Consider the following 21,555-nt stretch of genomic DNA (forward strand, 5'->3'; position numbering starts at 1 on the left):
CGGGTTAAATAAAGTTCCTTAGAAAATGAACAATCCAGAGTGAAGAAACACAGAACAAGCAAGGAAATAAGACAACTATGAGGAAAACAAATGAAAAAAAAACCTCAACAGTCTCATTTAATGGAAATTCTGATGATATTGATAAATACAGATAAATCTAAACAAGCAATGTTTGATAATGCAGTAATAACAAAAGTAAAATCTAACTTAGGAGGGGCCAGGAAATCCCATTAGAATGAATATCCTGACTCAAAGTGTACATATAACTGGGAGGAGGTGATTAAAGTTAATGTCCTAAGTTCGTAATTGGCATAATGATTGTTATTCTCAAGAATTATTCAATTAATTGGTTTATTTCCTCTTTCCCTATCCTGGCTTCCCTGGTGGCACAGACGGTAAAGTGTCTGCCTGCAATGCGGGAGACCCGGGTTCAATTCCTGGGTCGGGAAGATCCCCTGGAGAAGGAAATGGCAATCCACTCCAGCACTCTTGCCTGGAAAATCCCATGGAAGGAGGAGCCTGATAGGATCACAGAGTCAGACACAACTGAGCGACTTCACTTTCACTTTCCTATCCTTGATGAATGTGTTGTCATCCTTCTCATCCTATCAGGATATTTTTCTGGGAAGAATGGATGACTCAACCAGAGAGAGAGAGAGAAAGGATATCAACACTTATTAATTCCAGATTGCTTTAGACCTCTTTTTTCTTCCAAGCTCTATACTTTGACAAAAATCACTGTGGAACTCTCAAAATCTATAGCACCCAAGGATTAGATTTGTACTAATGAGTGAGCATCTAGGCCTGGTTCTAAAATGAATACCAAATCTTCATAGAAAGAGGATGAATTTCCCCACAAATACTTAAGTCAATACAGCTAGATTCTATTTTGAACTCTGCCAGGCATTAGCTAAGTGGACCTAGTACTAAACAGCCAGGCACTTGTTTCCTCATTTAGAGAATAGAGAATGAAATAGTTATGTCATATCTTTTCTGTGAAAAATCCAATAAAATAATGTTTAAACTAGAGCTTTAAAAACTGCAAAGTGCTACACAAATAGTAACTTTATGAACACTGTGTTTTCATGATTAAGTGGAAATCTCTAAAGTTTTTAGGAGGTTGTACCTATATAAATTCACTAAAATTTTATGTTAAACATGTTGAATTTTCTGAGTTCAACTTACATTTCTGTATCATCAGTTTGCTAAAGGTTTAATTCTTCACTTTTGTGGCATTGGGGTATTTTTTATATATATCATATCTTGATCCTTACCAAAATTAAAACAAAATTTGTGAGGTAAGAAATTGGATTTAAGAGTTGACTTTTTGTCTGTTAGTTAATACTATACTTGATTTTGCAATAAATACACTCAACTGTTACTGAGTGTGACAAGTAGAATTGATTACTACCAAATTGACTGATTACTATCAAACTGATATACAAGGCAGAGGGAAGGGCTTATTCAGTTAACTTGACCTCTTTAAGTCTTGAGCCTAAATTACTGGAAAGATCTGCTTGAACCATGTATCTTCACTTAATCACTGTATAATTATTACCTCCCCAACTCACACTTGTCTGTATAAATACAAGATTAGAGCAGGAGAGATTCTGCTTCTGAACTTGCCAGCATGACAAGTTTACTAAACTCCAGCATCTATTTAATAAAGTGAAAAGAAACTTTAGGAAGGAAAAAACACCACCCTTCTTCTATAAACATTAGTTACATATACCAATGAGATACTGAGATTAAGAGTAATTGGTATTTCATGCCAAAATGAAATTCAGTTCCTATCTCTTTCCTTAAAACATCAGTCTACTAAATGAGACCCCTGAAACAGAAACAGAATCAACTGGCTCCTTTTAAGTTTAGTAATTACAAATGCAAAATGAGTATCCTCCTGCAGACAGAGAGCAAGAGGACTACTCAAGCTAAAGCAATAATGGTAGCTGTGGTAAAATATGTATGCACAGTATCAGAAGCTGAATGGAGGGAAGAAATGGAGAACCTGTTGGAAATTTTGGAATTTGCTCAAAGCTGCTCCTGCAATAACTCCCAGGAGGATAAGCCCTCAGCACGGAGCAGTAATAAACTCTACAGTTCTGTATAATTTATCAACTTTTTTCGTTTTCATTTCTAATATTAACCCCTCATGGTTAACTGAAGAAACAGAGTTAAATAGCTTCCTTAGCCATTTGATAGAGCAATTATGAGTATCCTGGCTGATACATTTTCTGCTTAATATAACAAATGGTGTTCTTTTTCCTCTTAACCTACACTGGCATCTCTACATTCGACTTGACACGTGCAGGACACCACTTCCCATGCCCTTGTTCTGAGCCCCTCTTCATTTGTTTCTTTCTCATTACACTCTCTTGCGTGATCATTTTAATAGAAAAAAAAAGAGAGAATTCTTTACAACAATTTTCCTCAGCTGCCCTTGGTTAATTTTTTTTCAAAATGTGATTTCTATGGGCTCCCCAACAGCCTGGCAAATTGAAAGCTAATCAGTAGAATCTTTCTTAAGTGTCAGTTTCTTTTCAAAGAAATTTCATGTCTTTGAATGAAAATCACTTTTCACAGTAATAGGCAGTAATAGGCAGAATGTGATACAGCCATCTTGAAAGAGATAAAGACTATTTAAAATGAAACGTAAACACTGATATTGACCTCAGGTACTAGTTCCACACACCTACCCCCCCCCCCCGCCCCGCCCCCATCTCTGCAGTAGTCTTTACTTCCTAGTGTTCTTGATAAGGTCACTTATTCAGTGCTAATCTGATGGAATCCCTTAGTGTATGAGTTTAGACCCAGAAGGGATTGTTAAACTCGTCTTTCCAAGCCCTTTGTTTCTTGGGAGGAAAAATCAGAAGAACAGGGAGGGTGAGTGACTAACCCAAAATCACAAAGCAGATGAGCAGATGAGCTTCCTGTTTTGTTTTACTTTAAAGGGAGCATCGAGGGGAGGAGACATTTTTCTGCCATCCAATAAGAGCAGATTCTGTAGTCCTTGGGTCTGTGCATTTTTTCATCTGCATGATCAGGATTATAATACTGCCCTTTTCACTTCAGAGGATTTCCTCCTACTAATCTGTTGTAATGGATTCCCTCTGCTGGAGGGTATATGTGTGTGTGTGTGTGTGTGTGTGACCACATTATTCTTGTGTGTCACACACTAAACCTAGGGTCATTGTACTTAGGATTGTAAGGCTTTGTATATAGCTATCTTGTTTCTGAAGGCAGGCACTATTCCCAGGGTTGGGTACCCAAGAAAAAGATGGGCCTCAGGGAGGACCACAGAAGTAAGAGGGAGAAATAAAGGGGAATGGAATCCCAATGCTGTAACAAGATGTGAAGGACTGTATTCCTATGTGATGGTATTAAGACAGTGTCTCTCTAAAAGCCAAGTGTCTGGAAAAAGGAGGCACCACTGTGCAGACTCGCAGCTTACACACTAGTAATCCATACTCTGAAGGCCCGAAGGTCTGGTGGCAGGACTATACACATAATCTGTGGGACCCACTGCAAAATGAAAGTAGACTTCTTATTCAAAAATTATTAAGAATTTCAAGACAAAAGAAATAATTTCAAGACAGTGAAAGCAGAAAATTAATTCAAGCATTGGGCCCTTCTGGACACAGAGCCCTGCAAATACACAGGTCACATGCCCAAGAGCTAGCCCAGTCTAGCTGTGAGTTGTTCCTTTGGCAAATTCTGATCTAAACATCCCCAGCAAAGTCTTCACTTGAAGGACATCTTGAAGAGAAGAGTCTTGTTAAGAGAAGACTGATGTATTTTAGAGAGTAGTCTGACTGTGGCTACTTGGGTAGACGGCAAGGACCATCCAAGGAGAGTGGGTCTTAAGGCCCACTCCTAAGTGATGAGACTCTAAGGTCCAGTAGACCCTCTCCCTGTGAGGAGTCTTCCTTCACTGCCAGCTCAAGAGGATCAGAGCTCTGTGTGTAAGGAAAGATACAGTTTCCTTGCGCTTGTACAAGAGTTGACTTTGAATGCAAGAAGATGATCAGAGTAATAACACAGGATATGGGTCCTCCACGTCATTCTTGGCATCTTCAGTCCCTGGCATGTGGCAGGCACTGAGCAAACATTTGTTGAGGAATGGTAATGTAGGCAGTTATCTTGAGGTCGGAATTTGGTGGAGCCCTTCTGGTTCTGAAAGAAAGAATTGCAATTCAGAAGAAAGAGGAGTCTCAGGTAATAAAAAGAGCAATGCTTTGAAGCATGTTCAGTTCTGTTCAGTTGCTCAGTCATGTCCAACTCTTTGCAACCCCATGGACTGCAGCATGCCAGGCCTCCCTGTCCATCACCAACTCCCGGAGTTTACTCAAACTCATGTCCATTGAGTTGGTGATGCCATCCAACCATCCCATCTTCTGTCATCCCCTTCTTTTCCCACCTTCAATCTTTCCCAGCATCAGGGTCTTTTCAAATGAGTCAGTTCTTCACATGAGGTGGCCAAAGTATTGGAGTTTCAGCTTCAGTATCAGTCCTTCCAATGAATATTCAGGACGGATTTCCTTCAGGATAGACTGATTGGATCTCCTTGCAGTTCAAGGGACTCTCAAGAGTCTTCTCCAACACCACAGTTCAAAAGCATCAATTCTTTGGTGTTCAGCTTTCTTAATTGTCCAACTCTCGCATCCATACATGGAAAAACCATTGCTTTGACTAGATGGACTTTTTTTGGCAAAATAATGTATCTGCTTTTTAATATGCTGTTTAGGTTGGTCATAGCTTTTCTTCCAAGAAGCAAGCATCTTTTAATTTCATGGCTGCAGTCACCATGTGCAGTGATTTTAGAGCCCAAGAAAATAAGCATGTTAATAATACCATTATTTAAGAAAATGTTAGCCTGCCCAAGAATGAAGGCTTTTAGAATCATCTTGCATGCAAACTAATTATAAATTATTTTACAGATTTATTAAATACTCGAAGGGTTTTTTGAAGACATAGCTGTATTTTTGTTATCAATGATACAAAAACCAGCACTGCTTTCTTTCTTCTTAAGCTCTGTTATTTAAAGAACATAGCAGCAGGATGCAGAGGGAAACTGGAAGGAGGCACAGAAAGCTGAGGAGAAAAGACCTAGAAAAGTGAAAATAGAAAAAAAAAAAACGGATTACTGGGGCCTCCAAATGAATATAGGCCTCTTTAGAATGGGAGGAGAATAGAGGAGGAGGCTAAAAAGGGAAGGGGAGTAGATGGATAGGTACAGTCTCCTTTTCCCTGACAGCACTTGGCAGCGCACAACACACTCATGGGTACTCAGAAAGCATGTGATTAATGACTACATAAAAGAGAAAGTGAATGGGCATAATTAGCAGTGTGCAACCTGCTCTCGGGGAGAGGGGACGGTCTGTAGCATTTGTCAGTGTCAGTTGTGTAAATCCTCCCTCCATGGCCAATTTTAAACTATCCACGTGAATTCAATAAGTGTGGAATTAGGAAGAGACCTAATTGCACAGAGCTCCTATTGCACAGTGGTATCTCCACTGTATAATACACAATTTCAAGAGCACAGATAATAGTAAAAATAGTACAATAATTAGGAAATAATGTTTTCTATATTTGTTGCCTTTGTTTCTTAATTTCTTTGTGAATTTCTGTGATGTAGTTCTTAATCAAGGCTTTAACAACTGGCTTACGAAGTGTGAGCCAGCTCCAGCCCTCCAATGGGTTGGCATCATCAGATGCTGCCACTATTCACGTTGTATAAAAATAACTTTCTCTATTTTTATTTATTTAAAAGAATTGAGAAAAGAAAAGTAAAATAGGAGACAGGACAAGAAATTTTTCTCATTTGCCACTTTTCCAATTTTTTTTTTATATCTAAGTCATCAGAGTGTACAAGTTGAATGTTTAAGAAAAGATAAGTGATATATCCATCTCTATTAATAAACTCTATTATAACATTTTCAACATTAAATGAACTTAATACGGAGGCAGAGTTGTAGAGTATAAAAAGCTCGAAACTAGCAGTTAGCAACTCCAGGCTTAATAGTTTGAGGATTTGAGCAGTTCATTTCACTTCTCTAGGCCCAAGAATACCCACTGCCCCACTTATATCACAGGACTTTGTGTGAATTCGGGTGGGGATCTTCTAGCATCCTGAAATGTTGATAATCTGCCACTTACTCTCAAGTGATTTGATAAAAATAATACATGTTTCTATAAAGAAAAATAAAGCAAATGTGTCAAAATTTAACAACTGGTAAATTTAGATGAAGGATATGTAAGCACTCAAAACTCTTTTTCAAAATAAAAAGTTGCGGGAAATTAGGTTATTATAGGCATATAGCATATATAAACCTGCAAGGTACTATACAAAGATAAACTACTGTTACCTACTTAAGGAGATGTGGTATCTAGATACCATAGCTGTTTAAGATAGTCAAAGTTCATTCCATCTAGCTGATTCAGTTGTTCAGTAATTATTTACAGAGTATCTATGGCCCTTAAAGTGCTGGTGATACAATAATGAACAAGGCACCGTCATTCATCTCATGGAAGTTACATTCTGGTTAGAGGGATACACAATACACAAGCAATTAAAGTTTGGTTTCAATGAATTAAATAAAGGATGCTGTTGTGACACAGGGAAGGAATCTGTAAGCCAACCTTCCCAAGGAGCCTAAGATCTAAAAGATAGGAATTAATCCAAGACCTGGCGAGAGGCAGCATCAGTATATGTGGCGAATGTTTATTGAGCATCATGCGGTGCCAGTGTTCTAATTGCTCGACATACTCCTTTGCCCCTCACGGAAGTTCTGTGGGGCAGGCTTTATTATCCTACTGGGATACGACCTTGGTGCCCCAGACCCAGTAGAGAAGGCACTGATAGGTGAGGCGCAGCTACTGTTTTCAGGCTCGGGAAACCTGCTGTGGAAAGGCCCTCATGCAAAGCTGACCGTGATCTATTCAAAGGACCTGCAAGCTGTTCCGTATGCTGAAGTTTGCACGTGCCCATACTGGGGAGAGGTCGTGTTGGTGAGGAACTGTGGTAGAAAAAGTCAAAAGGCCTTTAAAACCCTGTGGCTAATAGGGACCCATTAGAGTATTAAGCCTGAAGGCAATATGATCAAATTTCTGTTTGGAAAGACTGCTCTGTCTTCAATATGGAGAATAAATTGAGGCAAAAAGCAAAACTGATAGTGGGGAGACCAGTTAGGAGCCTATAAAATCTGAGAGAGAGTGCGGCCTGTACCAAGGCAATCACAGATGACAGTGTGGAGAAGTAGGTAGATCCTAATAGTGCCCTGGAGGTAGAATGTTACTGGCGGGGTAGAGCCAAGGAGGATGGATTTCAAGGTTTCTGGGCAGGGCAATCCCGTCAGCAGATGAGGACCCAGTCACTGAGTAAAGCTGTGGGGAGAAGAGCAGGGGAAAGGAAAGATGTGGGCCAAGAGCTGGGGGGAGGAAAGACGAGACAGGGTGATAATGAGGGGACAATAGACATATCTAACCAAGATCGTACAGAGAACAAAACGTGAGAATCTGAACTGAGTGACAGAACCAGCTCTTTTGATCATCTACTATAAAATCTTTCAAAAGCAGAGTCAGTTTTTGAATTATTGGGAAAATAAATGGCATTCCATGATTCTGGTTGGTTTTAATCATAAACAGTTTACTGCATATGAAAAATACTTTGTAAACTATAAAAATATTACCTTCATTATTATCATTATTTATTAATATTTTTCTTCCTTTTATTAGATTAAAGCCACGTAAATAGCCCTTTTTTATTTACCCCTTCATGAATTTTCCTCTTTTGGTTTTCACCTCCTTGTCTTCTACATCAAGATACAATGAAAGGAAATTTGGGGTGAGTTATAAGTGGTTTTATCTGTTCTCATCAGTCAGTAAACAAGCATTTATTAAGAGTCTCCCAGTGGTGATCATTTCTAAATGTACAGAAATATCAAATCACTGTGTTGTGCATTAGGAACAACATAGTGTTGTAGGTCAGTTATACTTCAAAAAATAAGTATACACACAAACTCACAGAAAGAGAGATCAGATTTGTGATACCAGAGGCAGGGGTTGGGTATAAGGGGCAGGAAATGGATGAAGATGGTCAAAAGGTACAAACTTCCAGTTATAACATAAATAAGTACTAGGGGTATAATGTACAACATGATAAATGTAATTAATCCTGTTGTATATTATATATGAAAGTTGTTGACTTCACAAGGAAAAAATATTTTTTTCTTTTTCTTTTGTTTTGTATCTGTGACATGATGGGTGGTCACTAAATATAGTGTGATAATCATTTCATGATGGATGTCAGGCAAATCATTATGTTATACACCTTAAACTTATGATATGCTCTACATCAGTTCAGTTCAGTTCAGTCGCTCAGTCGTGTCCGACTCTTTGTGACCCCATGAATCGCAGCACGCCAGGCCTCCCTGTCCATCACCAACTCCCAGAGTTCACTCAGACTCACGTCCATCGAGTCAGTGATGCCATCCAGCCATCTCATCCTCTGTCATCCCCTTCTCCTCCTGCCCCCAATCCCTCCCAGCATTAGAGTCTTTTCCAGTGAGTCAACTCTTCGCATGAGGTGGCCAGAGTACTGGAGTTTCTGCTTTAGCATCATTCCTACATCAATTATATCTCAATAAAATGGGAAGAAATTTTTAATTAAAACAAAACAAAACAAAACAAAACAAAAAAGGAGCCTCTCAGATGAGCACCCAAACCTGAGGGAGTGACACTGCAATCAAGGGGTGATGTTCTTTGAGATCAGAGAATTTTTAATTTAAATCCTCCTGTATTTACCAGCCATATATGCCCTTGGGTAAATAATTTGTTCATCTTTCTGCTCTTTAGTTTCCATCAGAAAAAAAATAGAATGAATAATACTTCACAGGCCTGTTGTATTACATGAGATAATAAATGTGAAAGAAACACAGAGACTAGGGCTCAATAAATGTGGTTCCTCAGACTTTAGGATACATCAGGAGAATGAGTTGGTGGGACAAATTAAGAGTAACACTGACGTCTCTGCACTGCCGTGTGTGAAACAGACAGCTAATGGGGAGATACTGGGTAACAGGGAGCTCAGCTTGGCGCTCTGCGACGACCTAGAGAGGCGGGCTGGGAGGAGTTCAAGAGGGAGGGATATATGTAGTCATATCCCTGTTGACTTAGTGGTAAAGAATCCATCTGCCAATGCAGGAGTCAGGGGTTCAATCCCTGATTCCAGAAGATCCCCTGGAGAGGGAAATGGCAATCTACTCCAGTATTCTTACCTGGAGAACCCCATGGACAAAGGAGCCTGGCATGCTACAGTCGATGGGTTTACAAAGAGTCGGACATGACTCAGTGACAGAATTCACACACACACAGTGGATTAGCTTCGCTGTACAGCAGAAGCTAACATAACATTGTGAAGCAATTATGCTCCAATCAAGTAAATTAGTAAAAAATACATCTTAAAAAAAAAGAAAGAATAAATGTGGTTCCTGCCCACCCCATAAGGCTGTTGCCCTGAATAAATGAGCTAATACTCAGAAGAGAGTTATAATTTCCTTGGAATAATTCTGGTATATAAGTTCAGTCATTTTTAATGAGCTTTACTGCTGTTGTTTTTGTTACCGTTTTTACTAGTACCAGGGGCTTGCAGTAACTATGTCTACGAGCCTTTGAACACCACTTGAGTGTATCTTTATTATCACTTTTTTGAATTCCCTTATTTCTTTGTGTGAGCTTGGGAATCATTTCCTTCTTTGCTTAGTGCTGCTTTGGAGAAACAGCCAGATGTCTCTACAGTTTGTCATTTCTGGCCACATACTCTGTTATTTAGATACTCTTCTTTGTTCAGCTAAGATACTATGTCTATTAAACCATTCGTAGTCTGGAGAAACTATAATTGTGCTGTTCTTGGCATGCAAAATGAAAGACACTGGAAGATTGAAAACTGGAGATAAAGGAGGGCTTAAATGTCACTGTAGGTCTTTAACTTTTTTTTAATAAAAAGAGACAATAAATTTTTTAAAACTTTAATTTTATATAAATTGCCTATTACCAGTGTGAGTGCTCTGATGAAAGATTATTAAACTATCCATTAAGTTGGCATACAGAGCTGAAGGGAAGGGACTTAGGGGATTGGAGAAGCAGTTAACCTTCTCCCCAGGTTAACGGCATTGTCTGTAAGGGTCAGGCGGCGTGTCTTCTCTTTGATTGTACTCCTGGACCAAGACCTGCAGCTCCCAGCTTTTAAGACTCCATCATGGCACAGGCTTGAGAACTTCATGTCATAGAAAACCACAGAGGCATTTGAATGTTAAATGTACCAAATATCTTTGGCTTTTCTTGAACATGGTTTATTCTGAGGCTGCTCTGATGCTCTTAGCGCGTAATCTGAGTGATTATAAAACAGATGGAGAAGGAAATGGCAACCCACTGCAGTATTCTTGCTTGGAAAATCCCATGGACAGAGGAGCCTGGCGGGCTACAGTCCATGGAGTTGCAAAGAGTTGGACATGACTGAGCATGTACACACACACAAAACAGAAAGAGATTTCACCTAAGTGGCACTAGTGGTAAAGAACCCTGTGTTAGGAAGATACCGGGGAGATGGAAACGGCAACCTGCTTCAGTATTCTTGCCTGGGAAATCCCATGGACAGAGAAGCCTGGTGAGCTACAATCCATGTGGTTGCAAAAGAGTCAGACACAACTTATCAACTAAACAACAACAATGGGTACTACACTTAGGTAGCAGAGGAGGCCAAGTGACCCCAGCCTCCTTCCAAGTTGCTCCTCTGTGTGAGGCTGGTGACCTCTGTTGAGGCCACGGGCAAGCACATTTCACCACTGCTTTTCCCCCCTCTCCCGTTTGTAGCCATCCCTCTTCAGAGCTTTCACTCTGTCACACTGTTTGTAAGCACACAGTGAATTCATTTACACTAAGATACAATAACACACGGGCGTCCCCAGTGGCTCAGCAGTAAGGAATCCTCCTGTAATGCAGGCGCCACAGGAGACGCGGACTCGATCCCTGGGTCCGAAAGACCCCCTGGAAGAGGGCATGGCGACCCAATCCTGGGTAATTCCATGGACAGAGGAGCCTGGTGGGCTACAGTCCAAAGGGTCACAAGGAGTCAGACAGGACTGAAGGGACTGAACATGCACACATGCACAGTGACACAGAATCCTTTATGTTAGTCTGGCCTTTGTGTAGTGATGTCGTTTGTAGAAAACTTATTTCATTCTCATTATAGCCCTAAGGAGCAGGGACGTTAGAGACTGGTCTCATTTTGTCGTTGTTGTTGTTTAGTTGCCCAGTCATGTCTGATTCTTTGCGACCCCATGGACTGCAGCAGGCCAGGCCTCCCTGTCCCTCACCATCTCTTGGAGTTTGCCCGAGTTCATGTTCGTTGCATCGGTGATGCCATCCAGCCATCTCATCCTCTGACACCCTCTTCTCCTGTCCTCAGTCTTTCCCAGCATTAGGTGCTTTTTCAATGAGTCATCTGTGCACATCCGAGGACCAAAATACTGGAGCTTCAGCTTCAGCATCAGTCCTTTCAGTGAATATTCAGGGTTGATCTCCCTTAAGATTGACTGGTTTGATCTCCTTGCTGTCCAGGGGACCCTCAGGAGTCTTCTCCAGCACCACATTTCGAAAGCATCAGTTCTTTGGTGTTCTGCCTTCTTTACAGTCCAGCTCTCACAACCATACGTGACCACTGGGAAGACTATAGCCTTGACTATACGGACATTTGTCAGCAGAGTAATGTCTCTGCTTTCCAACACAGTCTAGGTTTTTTCATCGCTTTCCTGCCAAGAAGGAGTTGCCTTCTGACTTCATGGCTGCCATCACCATCCGCAGTGATTTTTGGAGTCCAAGAAGAGAAAATCTGTCACTACTTCCACCTTTTCCCTTTCTATTTGCCATGCAGTAATAGGGCTGGACGCCATGACTTAGTTTTTTTAGTATTTAGTCTTAAGACAGCTCTTTCACTCTCCTCCTTCACCCTTATCAAGAGGCTCTTTAACTCCTCTTTGCTTTCTGCCATCAGAGTGGTATCCCACCTATCTTGATTCCAGTTTGTAACTCATCCAGCCTGGCGTTTCTCATGATGTGCCCAGTGTATAGGTTAAACAAACAGGGTGACAGCCGACAGCCATGTCATACTGCTTTCTCGATCTTGAACCAATCAGTTGTTCCACACAGGGTTCTAACTGTTGCTTCTTGACCCACATATAGGTTTCTCGGGAGACAGGTAAGCTGGTCTGGTATTCCCATCTTTCTAAGAGCTTTCCACAGTTTGTTGTAATCCACACAGTCAAAAGATTTAGCATAGTTGATGAAACAGAGATAGATGTTTTTTTCCTGAAATTCTCATTTTATAGAGAAGGAATAAAGGTTCAGGGAATCTGAGCAGCCGCTAGAATTTCACTCAGGGGAGAACTTAACCAGGAGACTTGAGCACAGGTTTCTTTCCACCACCCAGTTCCACATATTACCGCAGTATTTGCATTTTGACAGGAATCAGAGTCCTATGCTGAAGGCAGGTAATCACTTAATTGAAGCCTTCAGATATCAACCCAGAGAGAGAAAACTGATTCTTTCAGTGAAGCCCTGAGTTATGCAACATAAGTTACTGCCTTTGCCTCCACATTACCTGTCAGTTGTGTGATCACAGGCGAGTTACAGAAAATTGTCTGTGCTTCCCTTCTCCTGTTTATGAAATGGAAATAGCTGTATCTGCCTCATAGGATTTTTCTGACAATTTCCTGAAATACCACCTGGACGATATTCTTGTCATATAGCAGGTCTCATCAAACCTCATCTACTCTTCCCCTTTTCTTTCCCATTTTACCAACACACAACGCAGACCATGCACAGCCAGAACCCTGAGCTCACCCAGACCCTGCAAAGACCCTTCTGAACACCTCCTCTTCCCTTTTGCTCTCAGCCCTTTCTCCTGCCCCCTCAGTTCCTGTGTCGAGCCACACCAACCTTCCTTTCCTTCTCAAAGTAGCCACCCATTTTCCCTCCACAGTGTGCTCTGGGTCCTCTGACTGAGCCCACCTTCTTGCCCTCCTCTGTCCTCATGCTTCAGGTCTAAGCCAAGCCCCTCCTTCAGGAAGGACTGAAGTAGCTTCCCCCTATTGTTCTTTCTCGCTGCGCTTTGACTTTCCTTCTGTTATCACAATCTGAAGGTGCATGCAACTCCTGCATTTACTGGTGGTGTTTCTCTCTTCTCCACTAGACTGTCGCCTCCCATGTTGGCACTGCCTCCGGGGCGCCCAGGGCAGAACGTAGCACATAAGTTGTTTCCAATAAATATTTGTGACTGTGTGTTGGATGAATGCTTCTTTTCCCTCTCCCTTTTGGGGATGCCCGCCTACAGTCTCCTCGCCAACTCATGCACTTCCTCAAAGGCACATACCTAAACATTCCTTCCATTTTCCCCCACATTTATTCATACATTATTGTGAATAAGTGTTTCATGATTCCTGAATCACATTACTAATTTTCCAAGGGCTAAGACTCATTCAAATCTTTTTTGGAATTCCCCATAAACCTGGTAGAAAAGCTGGAAAGGCTATCAGGGCTCGGTATTTCTTGATGAATAAATAAATCAAGCAGTCAATCCAGGTATAATCTTTTTGCACAGAGAAAATCTTCACTTAGCAAATACGAGAGGTTATTGCAGCAAAAGAGTTTTTCACCGTGACACATTGCTGTAGTCCCTCTTCTGGGGTTACTATTTTGAGTTTCATTGAGAAGCGAACAATCTTATCTTGAAAAGGGAATTGGATTTATTTTTAATAAGAAAGCCTGAATTGGAAGCTTGGATTTTCCCAAAATTTAATAACAGCACTGATAAAGCCTTACTCTCCTCAGCTAGCCCTATTTCAGATAAAAGAAAACAAAGCTTCCATGTAAGCTCCTGTCTTGGTGTTAGAGCAAGACCTGTAAGACCGACCATATTTAAATTCATTGAGAGCCATGAGGGGGTCACGTAGCAGGGGCTTCTAGTCTGAGCATGATTTTAGAATCTGCCACTCCAACCCAGGTCTGGGCAGAGGCAATGAAGGGAAACATCAAGTTGCTTGGAGCCACTGTCCCCATACATTTGAGGTCCTGACAGTTCCCACTGATAACCTCAGTAAGTAAAGACATAGCTTTAAAAAAATTTTTTTTTTTTAAATTTTGGCTGTACCACTCAACCTGTGGGATCTCAGTTTCCCAACCAGAGATCAAACCCGGCACCCCCTTCACTGGAAGCACAGAGTCCTGACTGGACTGCCAGGGGAGTCCCAAGACAGAGCCTTGATCTCTCCCCCTTCCTCCATTCACAACTAAAACAAAGCAAAAAACATGTCAGTAAAGCATGGCATTGTTATACCCCAAACGATAACTTACTGAGAGAGGATCCCAATTTCTATATTCATCCCCCTATACCAAAATAGAACCTTCAGTTTCCTGGTTGCCCTGCTGCTCAACCTCAGGTTGCTCAGTTGCTCACTTTATCAGTATTTTTGAATGATTAACAACAACTATATATATATATATTTAAAATGATTTTTGCATTTTAATTTACTTTGATAATTGCCTAACAAGTCCTTCTAGTTAGTATCTTGTGTCTAATTTAGTTTTGATCTTAAAACATGTACCAAGAGAAGGAAAGTAAGTTTTGCCAAATACCTGTTGTGCCATGAACATTGTTAAGGTTGATGCGGCATTGATGTTCTTTGTGTGACATCACTTAATCCCTGTATTCCCACCCCTGCATGGCTTTGTGACAGTCAACAGAGCCAGTAAGAGATGACTTCTGATGCATCCCCTTCTGTCCCCGTCTCTCAGGCTACAGGAGTCCTGAAGGTTGATGGAGGGCCATGCTATTCAAACAGCAGGCGTGGCTGAGACAGAAGCTCCTGGTGCTGGGAAGCCTTGCCGTTGGAAGTCTCCTGTATCTAGTCGCCAGAGTTGGGAGCTTGGATAGGTAGGTGCTTAAACACATACTCATGCCCATGTGACTTTCCATGTCTCTTGATTTAAACTTCCTTAGGACATAATTTTAAATCTGTCCATTTGTTTTCCTCTCTCAGCATTCCCAAGAAACATTTTTCTGCAGCATTGATTTTGATTTATTGAGCATTTCAAAGAAAGAGATCCAAGTTGCTCAAACTAAGATGTTTGTCAAGATTCATTTGTATTCTGTGTGTGTTGATGTTTGTTTTCAGAGAAGGGATAAAGCAATGTACAGTAAAAATGTCATATACTAGAGCTCTGTGTGCATCTGGTTGTTGACCTCTAGCCGTAGCCAAATAGTGATGATGTATTTATGTATCTACATTTTGAAATTTATAAGTGGACAATTAATGTGCTACCAAGAGAGTTAAAATCATGTATGAGCCTGTAAAGGAGCTCATCAAATTTGGAATCCATTGCCCTGGAAAGATGGCTGCAGGCCTGGGGAGTTTTAACTATGTTAATTAGCTCTGGTTTCTAGGAACTGAACATACCAGACAAGGAGGCTGTCACTCAGAGTAATTACCAGAAAGCAATGGAAAATCCATGGAGAGGAAATTTACAGAGCTAGGGTGTTGCTCTAACTAAGCCAGCATTGAAAGGCACTAGACCTGCGGAAGTCCCGGCAATGTCAGCTAGCTTCACATTGAATGCTTCTGGGTTGTCCCATTTCTGGAATGATTGGAAAGGACTCAGAAGTTAATTTCTGAAATGGGAAGCTTCCTTCTTTGCGCTTTAAAATTACTTCTTGCACTTAAAAGACAATTCAATTCCCATTTCGTGTCCAACTCTCTGTGACCCCATGGACTTCTCTAGGCCAGAAAACTGGAGTGGGTAGCCTTTCCCTTCTCCAGGGGATCTTCCCAACCAGGTATTGAACCCAAATCTCCCACATTTCAGGCAGATTCTTTACCAGCCCAGCCACAAGGGAAGCCCTATGAAAGTGCAGCCACACACTAAAATAAAAATATCTTCTTTACAATTTTTCTTCTCTATAGATCTTATCACACAAATATTTAACAAGTAATATACTGGTTTTTTCCTTCAGCCAGTGTTAATTTTGATAGATAAAATGAGCCCTTTGATGCTTTTCAATTCAAAATTCCTGAGTAAACTTCCTATTCACTAGTTGCTAACCATGGGAAACAATATAGCCCAGAGCTTATCCCTAACTCCAAGTGGTTCCCTAAAGTAGTGCTTGTTGTTAGTGAAAAGCTTTGATGTGGTGCCACTGTCCTGTGTCCATAATGGAACTTTCATATCAAGTTCTTCCTAATATTTTAATTTGTTTTAATCATTTAATTTGAATAATTGATCTAATGATCATTAGCACTTTAGTTATTTAGTTGATAACTTTCCATTTTTAACCTGGTCTCTAGTCTCTAATGGGGTAGCTTTTATAAGGACTTGGATTGCTTTGCTCCTCAAAACCTCTCACTTGAGAGTCTGAGCAGAAGTTGGCACAGGTTGACATAAGCTTGTCCTTTAGAAACCGAAGAGCCTGCTCTCTTGGTAGGAGGCTGAGCTCAGTTACTTCTCCTGTCCTTTCCACTCCCAAAATTTCTTATTTTTCAGTCTGGGGTCCATGCCTGCTCTCTAGGTATTAGAAATAATATGATATTTTCTCTTATCTTGAATAAGGAAATCCAAAAAGCAATTGTTCGGTGGGGAGTGAGCTCCCATGGTAAAAGGTAAATAAAGGAAAGAAGGAAAATGGCCTTTTCTAGATGTAGGGAAATTTCTTTCCGGCTCAAACAAGGCAAAGAGTGTTTCAGCCTCTCTCAACCTGGGTTCTGTGAGAGAATCAAGTCCTGCAGGAAAACATTTGATTGACCATTTCCTCACTTCTTCCAAGGACAGCATCATTCAAGATGCCTAGGAGAAAAGTCTGTCTATTACATTCAATGGATGGCTTAAGGAATTTGGGTTTAATTCTCAACTAGAGCCCAGCAAGACCTAAAAGATGAATTTGTGACATCCCAATCAATGTCACAATTAAAAACATACTTTGAGTATATATGTATTGCTACTTTTATATCTTCCACTTAGAGCTCTAGCACATCAATCCTATTAACAAATCCATAAAAACAAAATTCATTTTCTCTAAAACATTAACTAATAAACCATATTTTAATAGTGTGCTATATGTTCATGCTTCACACAATGAGCAAAAGTTTTTTAAAAAAAAATCATTTAAAAACTCACTGAAAAATAAAATATGTTCATAAGCATTAAAACAGAGAGCTGCTTAAACAGCACAGGTGAAGCCCCTTCCCCTCAGTTCTGCAGAATGCCTTGGTGTAACCTTGAGGTTTCTCCCTTCTCCTTTTAATTGTAAACATTACAGAAAATAAAAAAGATTCAATGGGGTCTCTTGGGAAAAGCAAGAGACAGCCTCATTGCCCTACAGAGAGGAGGACATCAACTCCAAATTATTAGGGTAACAAGAAGCTTCAGTTGGAGGAACTGGTTTAACAGCCGTTTTGACTAATATTATAGCCTTTAACAAGAAAGTGAAAATGCCTTCCCAAGTAAACTCAGGAAAATTACAATGAATTTCAGTTCAATTCTAGACTATACCCATATGTATACCATATAAATTGGCCACACCAAATTAAATAGCCACTCCAGTCTAATCATTGTGATTGTTGCCACACCTTTCTCTCTGGAAAAAAGCAGCAGTGTCTGTTCCTTGCTTAGGGTAACGTTGCAATGGAAATCCTCTTTTCTGGCTCCACCCAATGCCTGCCTTCCTTCACAGATTTGAGTCCCTGATTTAAGTGCCCTTGGCAATGAGGACCTCAGGTTTCTGGGGCTGCCAAGGTCTTGTTGATTTCTGGTCCCAGGTGTGATAGGTGATATACAGCACTTGCTGATTGCATTGGATTTCCTCCTACATTCAGCAAAGTACAAACATAAGCCTGACCTTTTTAGATAGAAAGAGAAAGAGAGGCTGAAGAAATATGTACTCCGCTAGCTGTCCCCAGGGCCAAAGGCAGAAATTCTCATAGAATGAAAAGCTCAGCAAGTGCCAAGATTGGAATTTTGCAGGTTGATGACGCAAATAGTCAAGGGCAGAAACTGGGACCTCTTTTCAGATTCTATCTCAAAGATTTTCAGAGTTATATGAGTGCAGCTGAGCTGTAATAAAATAATACAACACGAAACCCGCGGGACGTGGCCTCCTAGCTGCCCTTTAGCCTCCCAGCTGAAGATTCTAATCTTCCATCTTTCATGTTTTCTAAATGATATTAACTGGTGAGCTGTTAAAAGGCTATTAGTATGGTTGGTGTCACTTGTCTGTCCTGTACTGTGAATGTCAGTACATGCTATAGTTAATTAAGTGCTTGGTGAATAAAAATTTTAAGAAGCACTAGTAAAAATATCCCATCAATTATGTGTGCTCCATTTAATACAGGGTTGCTTAAAGTAAAATTTCCCAAACATATGTTGATTATAGATTGCAGCAGGCAGGGAACAGTGGTTTTCTTTTTGCAGGAACCAGAGAAATGAGAAGTTAGTTGCAATGAGCTCCTTAGAGTGTCTCTTTGTTGCTTACAGGCTACAACCCATCTGCCCCATCGAAGGCCGATTCGGAGCCCGTGGTCAGGCTGAATTCCCCCTGCGCGCCCTGCAGTTTAAGCGTGGCCTACTGCACGAGTTCCGGAAGGGCAACTCTTCCAAGGAGCAGGTACACCTTCATGACCTGGTCCAGCAACTTCCCAAGGCCATTATCATCGGAGTGAGGAAAGGAGGCACCAGGGCCCTGCTTGAGATGCTGAACCTCCATCCAGCAGTGGTCAAAGCCTCTCAAGAAATCCACTTTTTTGACAATGATGAAAATTATGCCAAGGGCATTGAGTGGTATAGGAAAAAGATGCCTTTTTCCTACCCTCAGCAAATCACAATTGAAAAGAGTCCAGCATATTTTATCACAGAGGAGGTTCCGGAAAGGATTTACAAAATGAACTCATCCATCAAGTTGTTGATCATTGTCAGGGAGCCAACCACAAGAGCTATTTCTGATTACACTCAGGTGCTAGAGGGGAAGGAGAGGAAGAATAAAACTTATTACAAGTTTGAGAAGCTGGCCATAGACCCTAATACCTGCGAAGTGAACACAAAATACAAGGCAGTAAGAACCAGCATCTACACCAAACATCTGGAAAGGTGGTTGAAGTACTTTCCAATTGAGCAATTCCACATTGTTGATGGAGATCGCCTCATCACGGAACCCCTATCAGAACTTCAACTCGTGGAGAAGTTCCTAAATCTTCCCCCAAGGATAAGTCAATACAATTTGTATTTCAATGCTACCAGAGGGTTTTACTGCTTGCGATTTAACATTATCTTTAACAAGTGCCTGGCGGGCAGCAAGGGGCGCATTCATCCAGAGGTGGACCCCTCTGTCATTACCAAATTGCGCAAATTCTTTCACCCTTTCAATCAAAAATTTTACCAGATCACTGGGAGGACATTGAACTGGCCCTAAAATAATAAGTCATACAACACTGTGTGTTGTGCCTGGAGACAGACAATGTCTCTTCTAGATTAAAATATGCACTTTTCCTAGACACAACTGTCCACGTCATTTTTCCATGTATACTTGTACATACGCAATGTGTGGCCAAATATAAGATCAGCTCTTTTTCTACTTAAAATTTACAAAAAACAAAAAAAAACACCAATTTGCGGTCTACATAGTTGCATCTTTTATGCTATTTACAAAAAGAAGAGGTGGCGGTACTGGGAAAAAGTGACTTCAGCTATTCTCAAAGAGTTAGTCTTCCTTCGAGTCAGGATTTGTCGCCTGCCATTTTCATAGATTTAAGCCAAAAGATGAACATGTGAAAATGTACCAATGGCTGTGAAGTTTCAGGAAGTAGAGGATTCAGTTATGCATACTTTTCTAAGGGAAAGCTGACTCTTTAATTCAGCTGCTGAATTGATGCCATGAAAACAGAAAATACTATTTTCCTATTATTTAAAAGAATCTTATCTCATAAAATTGACATCATTCCAAAGTTCCTGTGGTGATTTTGCACTATTGTTTTCTCGTATGGACCATGGTGTCACTTGTAGCATGTCAATCACACGTCGGAAAGTGGAGTCCTTTTGCTTCCATGTTCTATGTCAACAAAGAGAAATGTCATGTACATAATGTATATAGTTGTAAATACTGCTTTCACACTAAGTAATTCTATTTTGTAAACTGAATATGGCTATTTAATTTATTGTGAAAATTAAATTTATTGTGGTATTTAAAAAATGGAATGGATTAAAATTACTCTATGTGCAATTTTTTTTACTCATTTGTCTTACGTGTCCCTTGCTGGCTCCCAAAGTCAAAGCTGTTTATGTACACACAAGAGCCCTTGGAAAAGATAATGACAAAAAAAAATTAAAAAAAAAAAAAAAGAGCCCTTGGAAAGATGCCCTTCTCCATTGAGTTTCTGTACCCTGTGACAATGGAGTAATGAAGTAAGGTTGACTATATTTTAGAAAATATCTCAACCATCCAGAAATCTAGTATAAAAGCCACCTCAAAGAGCACTAGTGCTTCTCTACTACAACTTTTAACAATTAAAAAGTTGCTTCTGGTGACGGGAGACAGACAAGAAATGCTTTAACATAATCAAAGCATAGAAGAATCACAATTTTATTTGAACCCAGTCAGACCAATAGAGAAATAAATAAGATTAGTAAATTTGTGTAGCCTCTATCCTGTAAGCTGCCAAAGCTTCAAAAATAAATACGAACTCTCAGAACTCCCTCTTTGAGATAAAACAACATCAGCCTGCTCAAAAATGATCAAATTACATAGTGTTGCTATTACTAACATAAACATATGGCTCCAATTTCCACCCAGAGAAGTTAACGCTAAATTGGGTGCTTGCTAACATCAGATACCCTGTATTATGCTTAAATATAATGCAGAAAATCTTGGAAAGAGGTATCAACACCCCCTCAAAAAAAAAAAAAGAGAGAGAAAGAGATGGATTTTTCACAATCTTGGATGCTTATCCAGTGGAAGATATTTGAAGGAGTTTTGTTCACATTGACAGTGCCTGGTAAATTACAGTGGATTCCTTTCTGATTGTACTAAGTGTTGATTTGCTCCATGAATTGTTCATCCTGTCCAGTAATTTGATGGTGAACTTTTCTAAATAAATAGCCCTTTCCCCTTCAGTGTTGGTATCTATTGCTTCTAAAGCTACAGCCTTGGTAATCATCTCTGCTGTTTCAATTAGCAGTGATGTTGTTTTCTCAGCATGGAATCGGCATGACACCAGCACACACTGACAGGCCAGCTTCTCACTCACTGAGCAGTGACTCTGAAAAGAGAGTCTTGTGTCTGAATGTCAGTCACTCTCCTTGAAAGGGGCGAATGAAATCAAATATAAGGAACATAGCATCAGATTTCCCTATGCCTCCCCTCCCAGCTAACCATCAGAATAAACTGTGTTAATACCACACTCAAGAACATAATCACACATTATCATTAATTTTATTATCACTCTTCCCAGAGCACTGTATAGT

General features: G+C 40.4%; 1 protein-coding gene across 1 annotated transcript in view; it reads left to right on the top strand.

The window, feature by feature from the left end:
• The window catches only part of HS3ST5 (heparan sulfate-glucosamine 3-sulfotransferase 5), a 297,958-nt gene extending 277,635 nt beyond the window's left edge, over positions 1-20,323 (top strand). The window contains exons 4-5 of the mRNA XM_069599194.1: positions 14,848-14,986; positions 18,577-20,323. Coding sequence (XP_069455295.1) covers positions 14,880-14,986; positions 18,577-19,507 — 1,038 coding nt within the window. The 5' untranslated portion in view covers positions 14,848-14,879 and the 3' untranslated portion in view covers positions 19,508-20,323. The remainder of the gene's footprint in view (positions 1-14,847; positions 14,987-18,576) is intronic.
• Positions 20,324-21,555: the final 1,232 nt, after the last annotated feature.

The sequence above is a fragment of the Ovis canadensis genome, chromosome 8, assembly GCF_042477335.2.
Source record: "Ovis canadensis isolate MfBH-ARS-UI-01 breed Bighorn chromosome 8, ARS-UI_OviCan_v2, whole genome shotgun sequence".
NCBI lineage: Eukaryota > Metazoa > Chordata > Mammalia > Artiodactyla > Bovidae > Ovis > Ovis canadensis.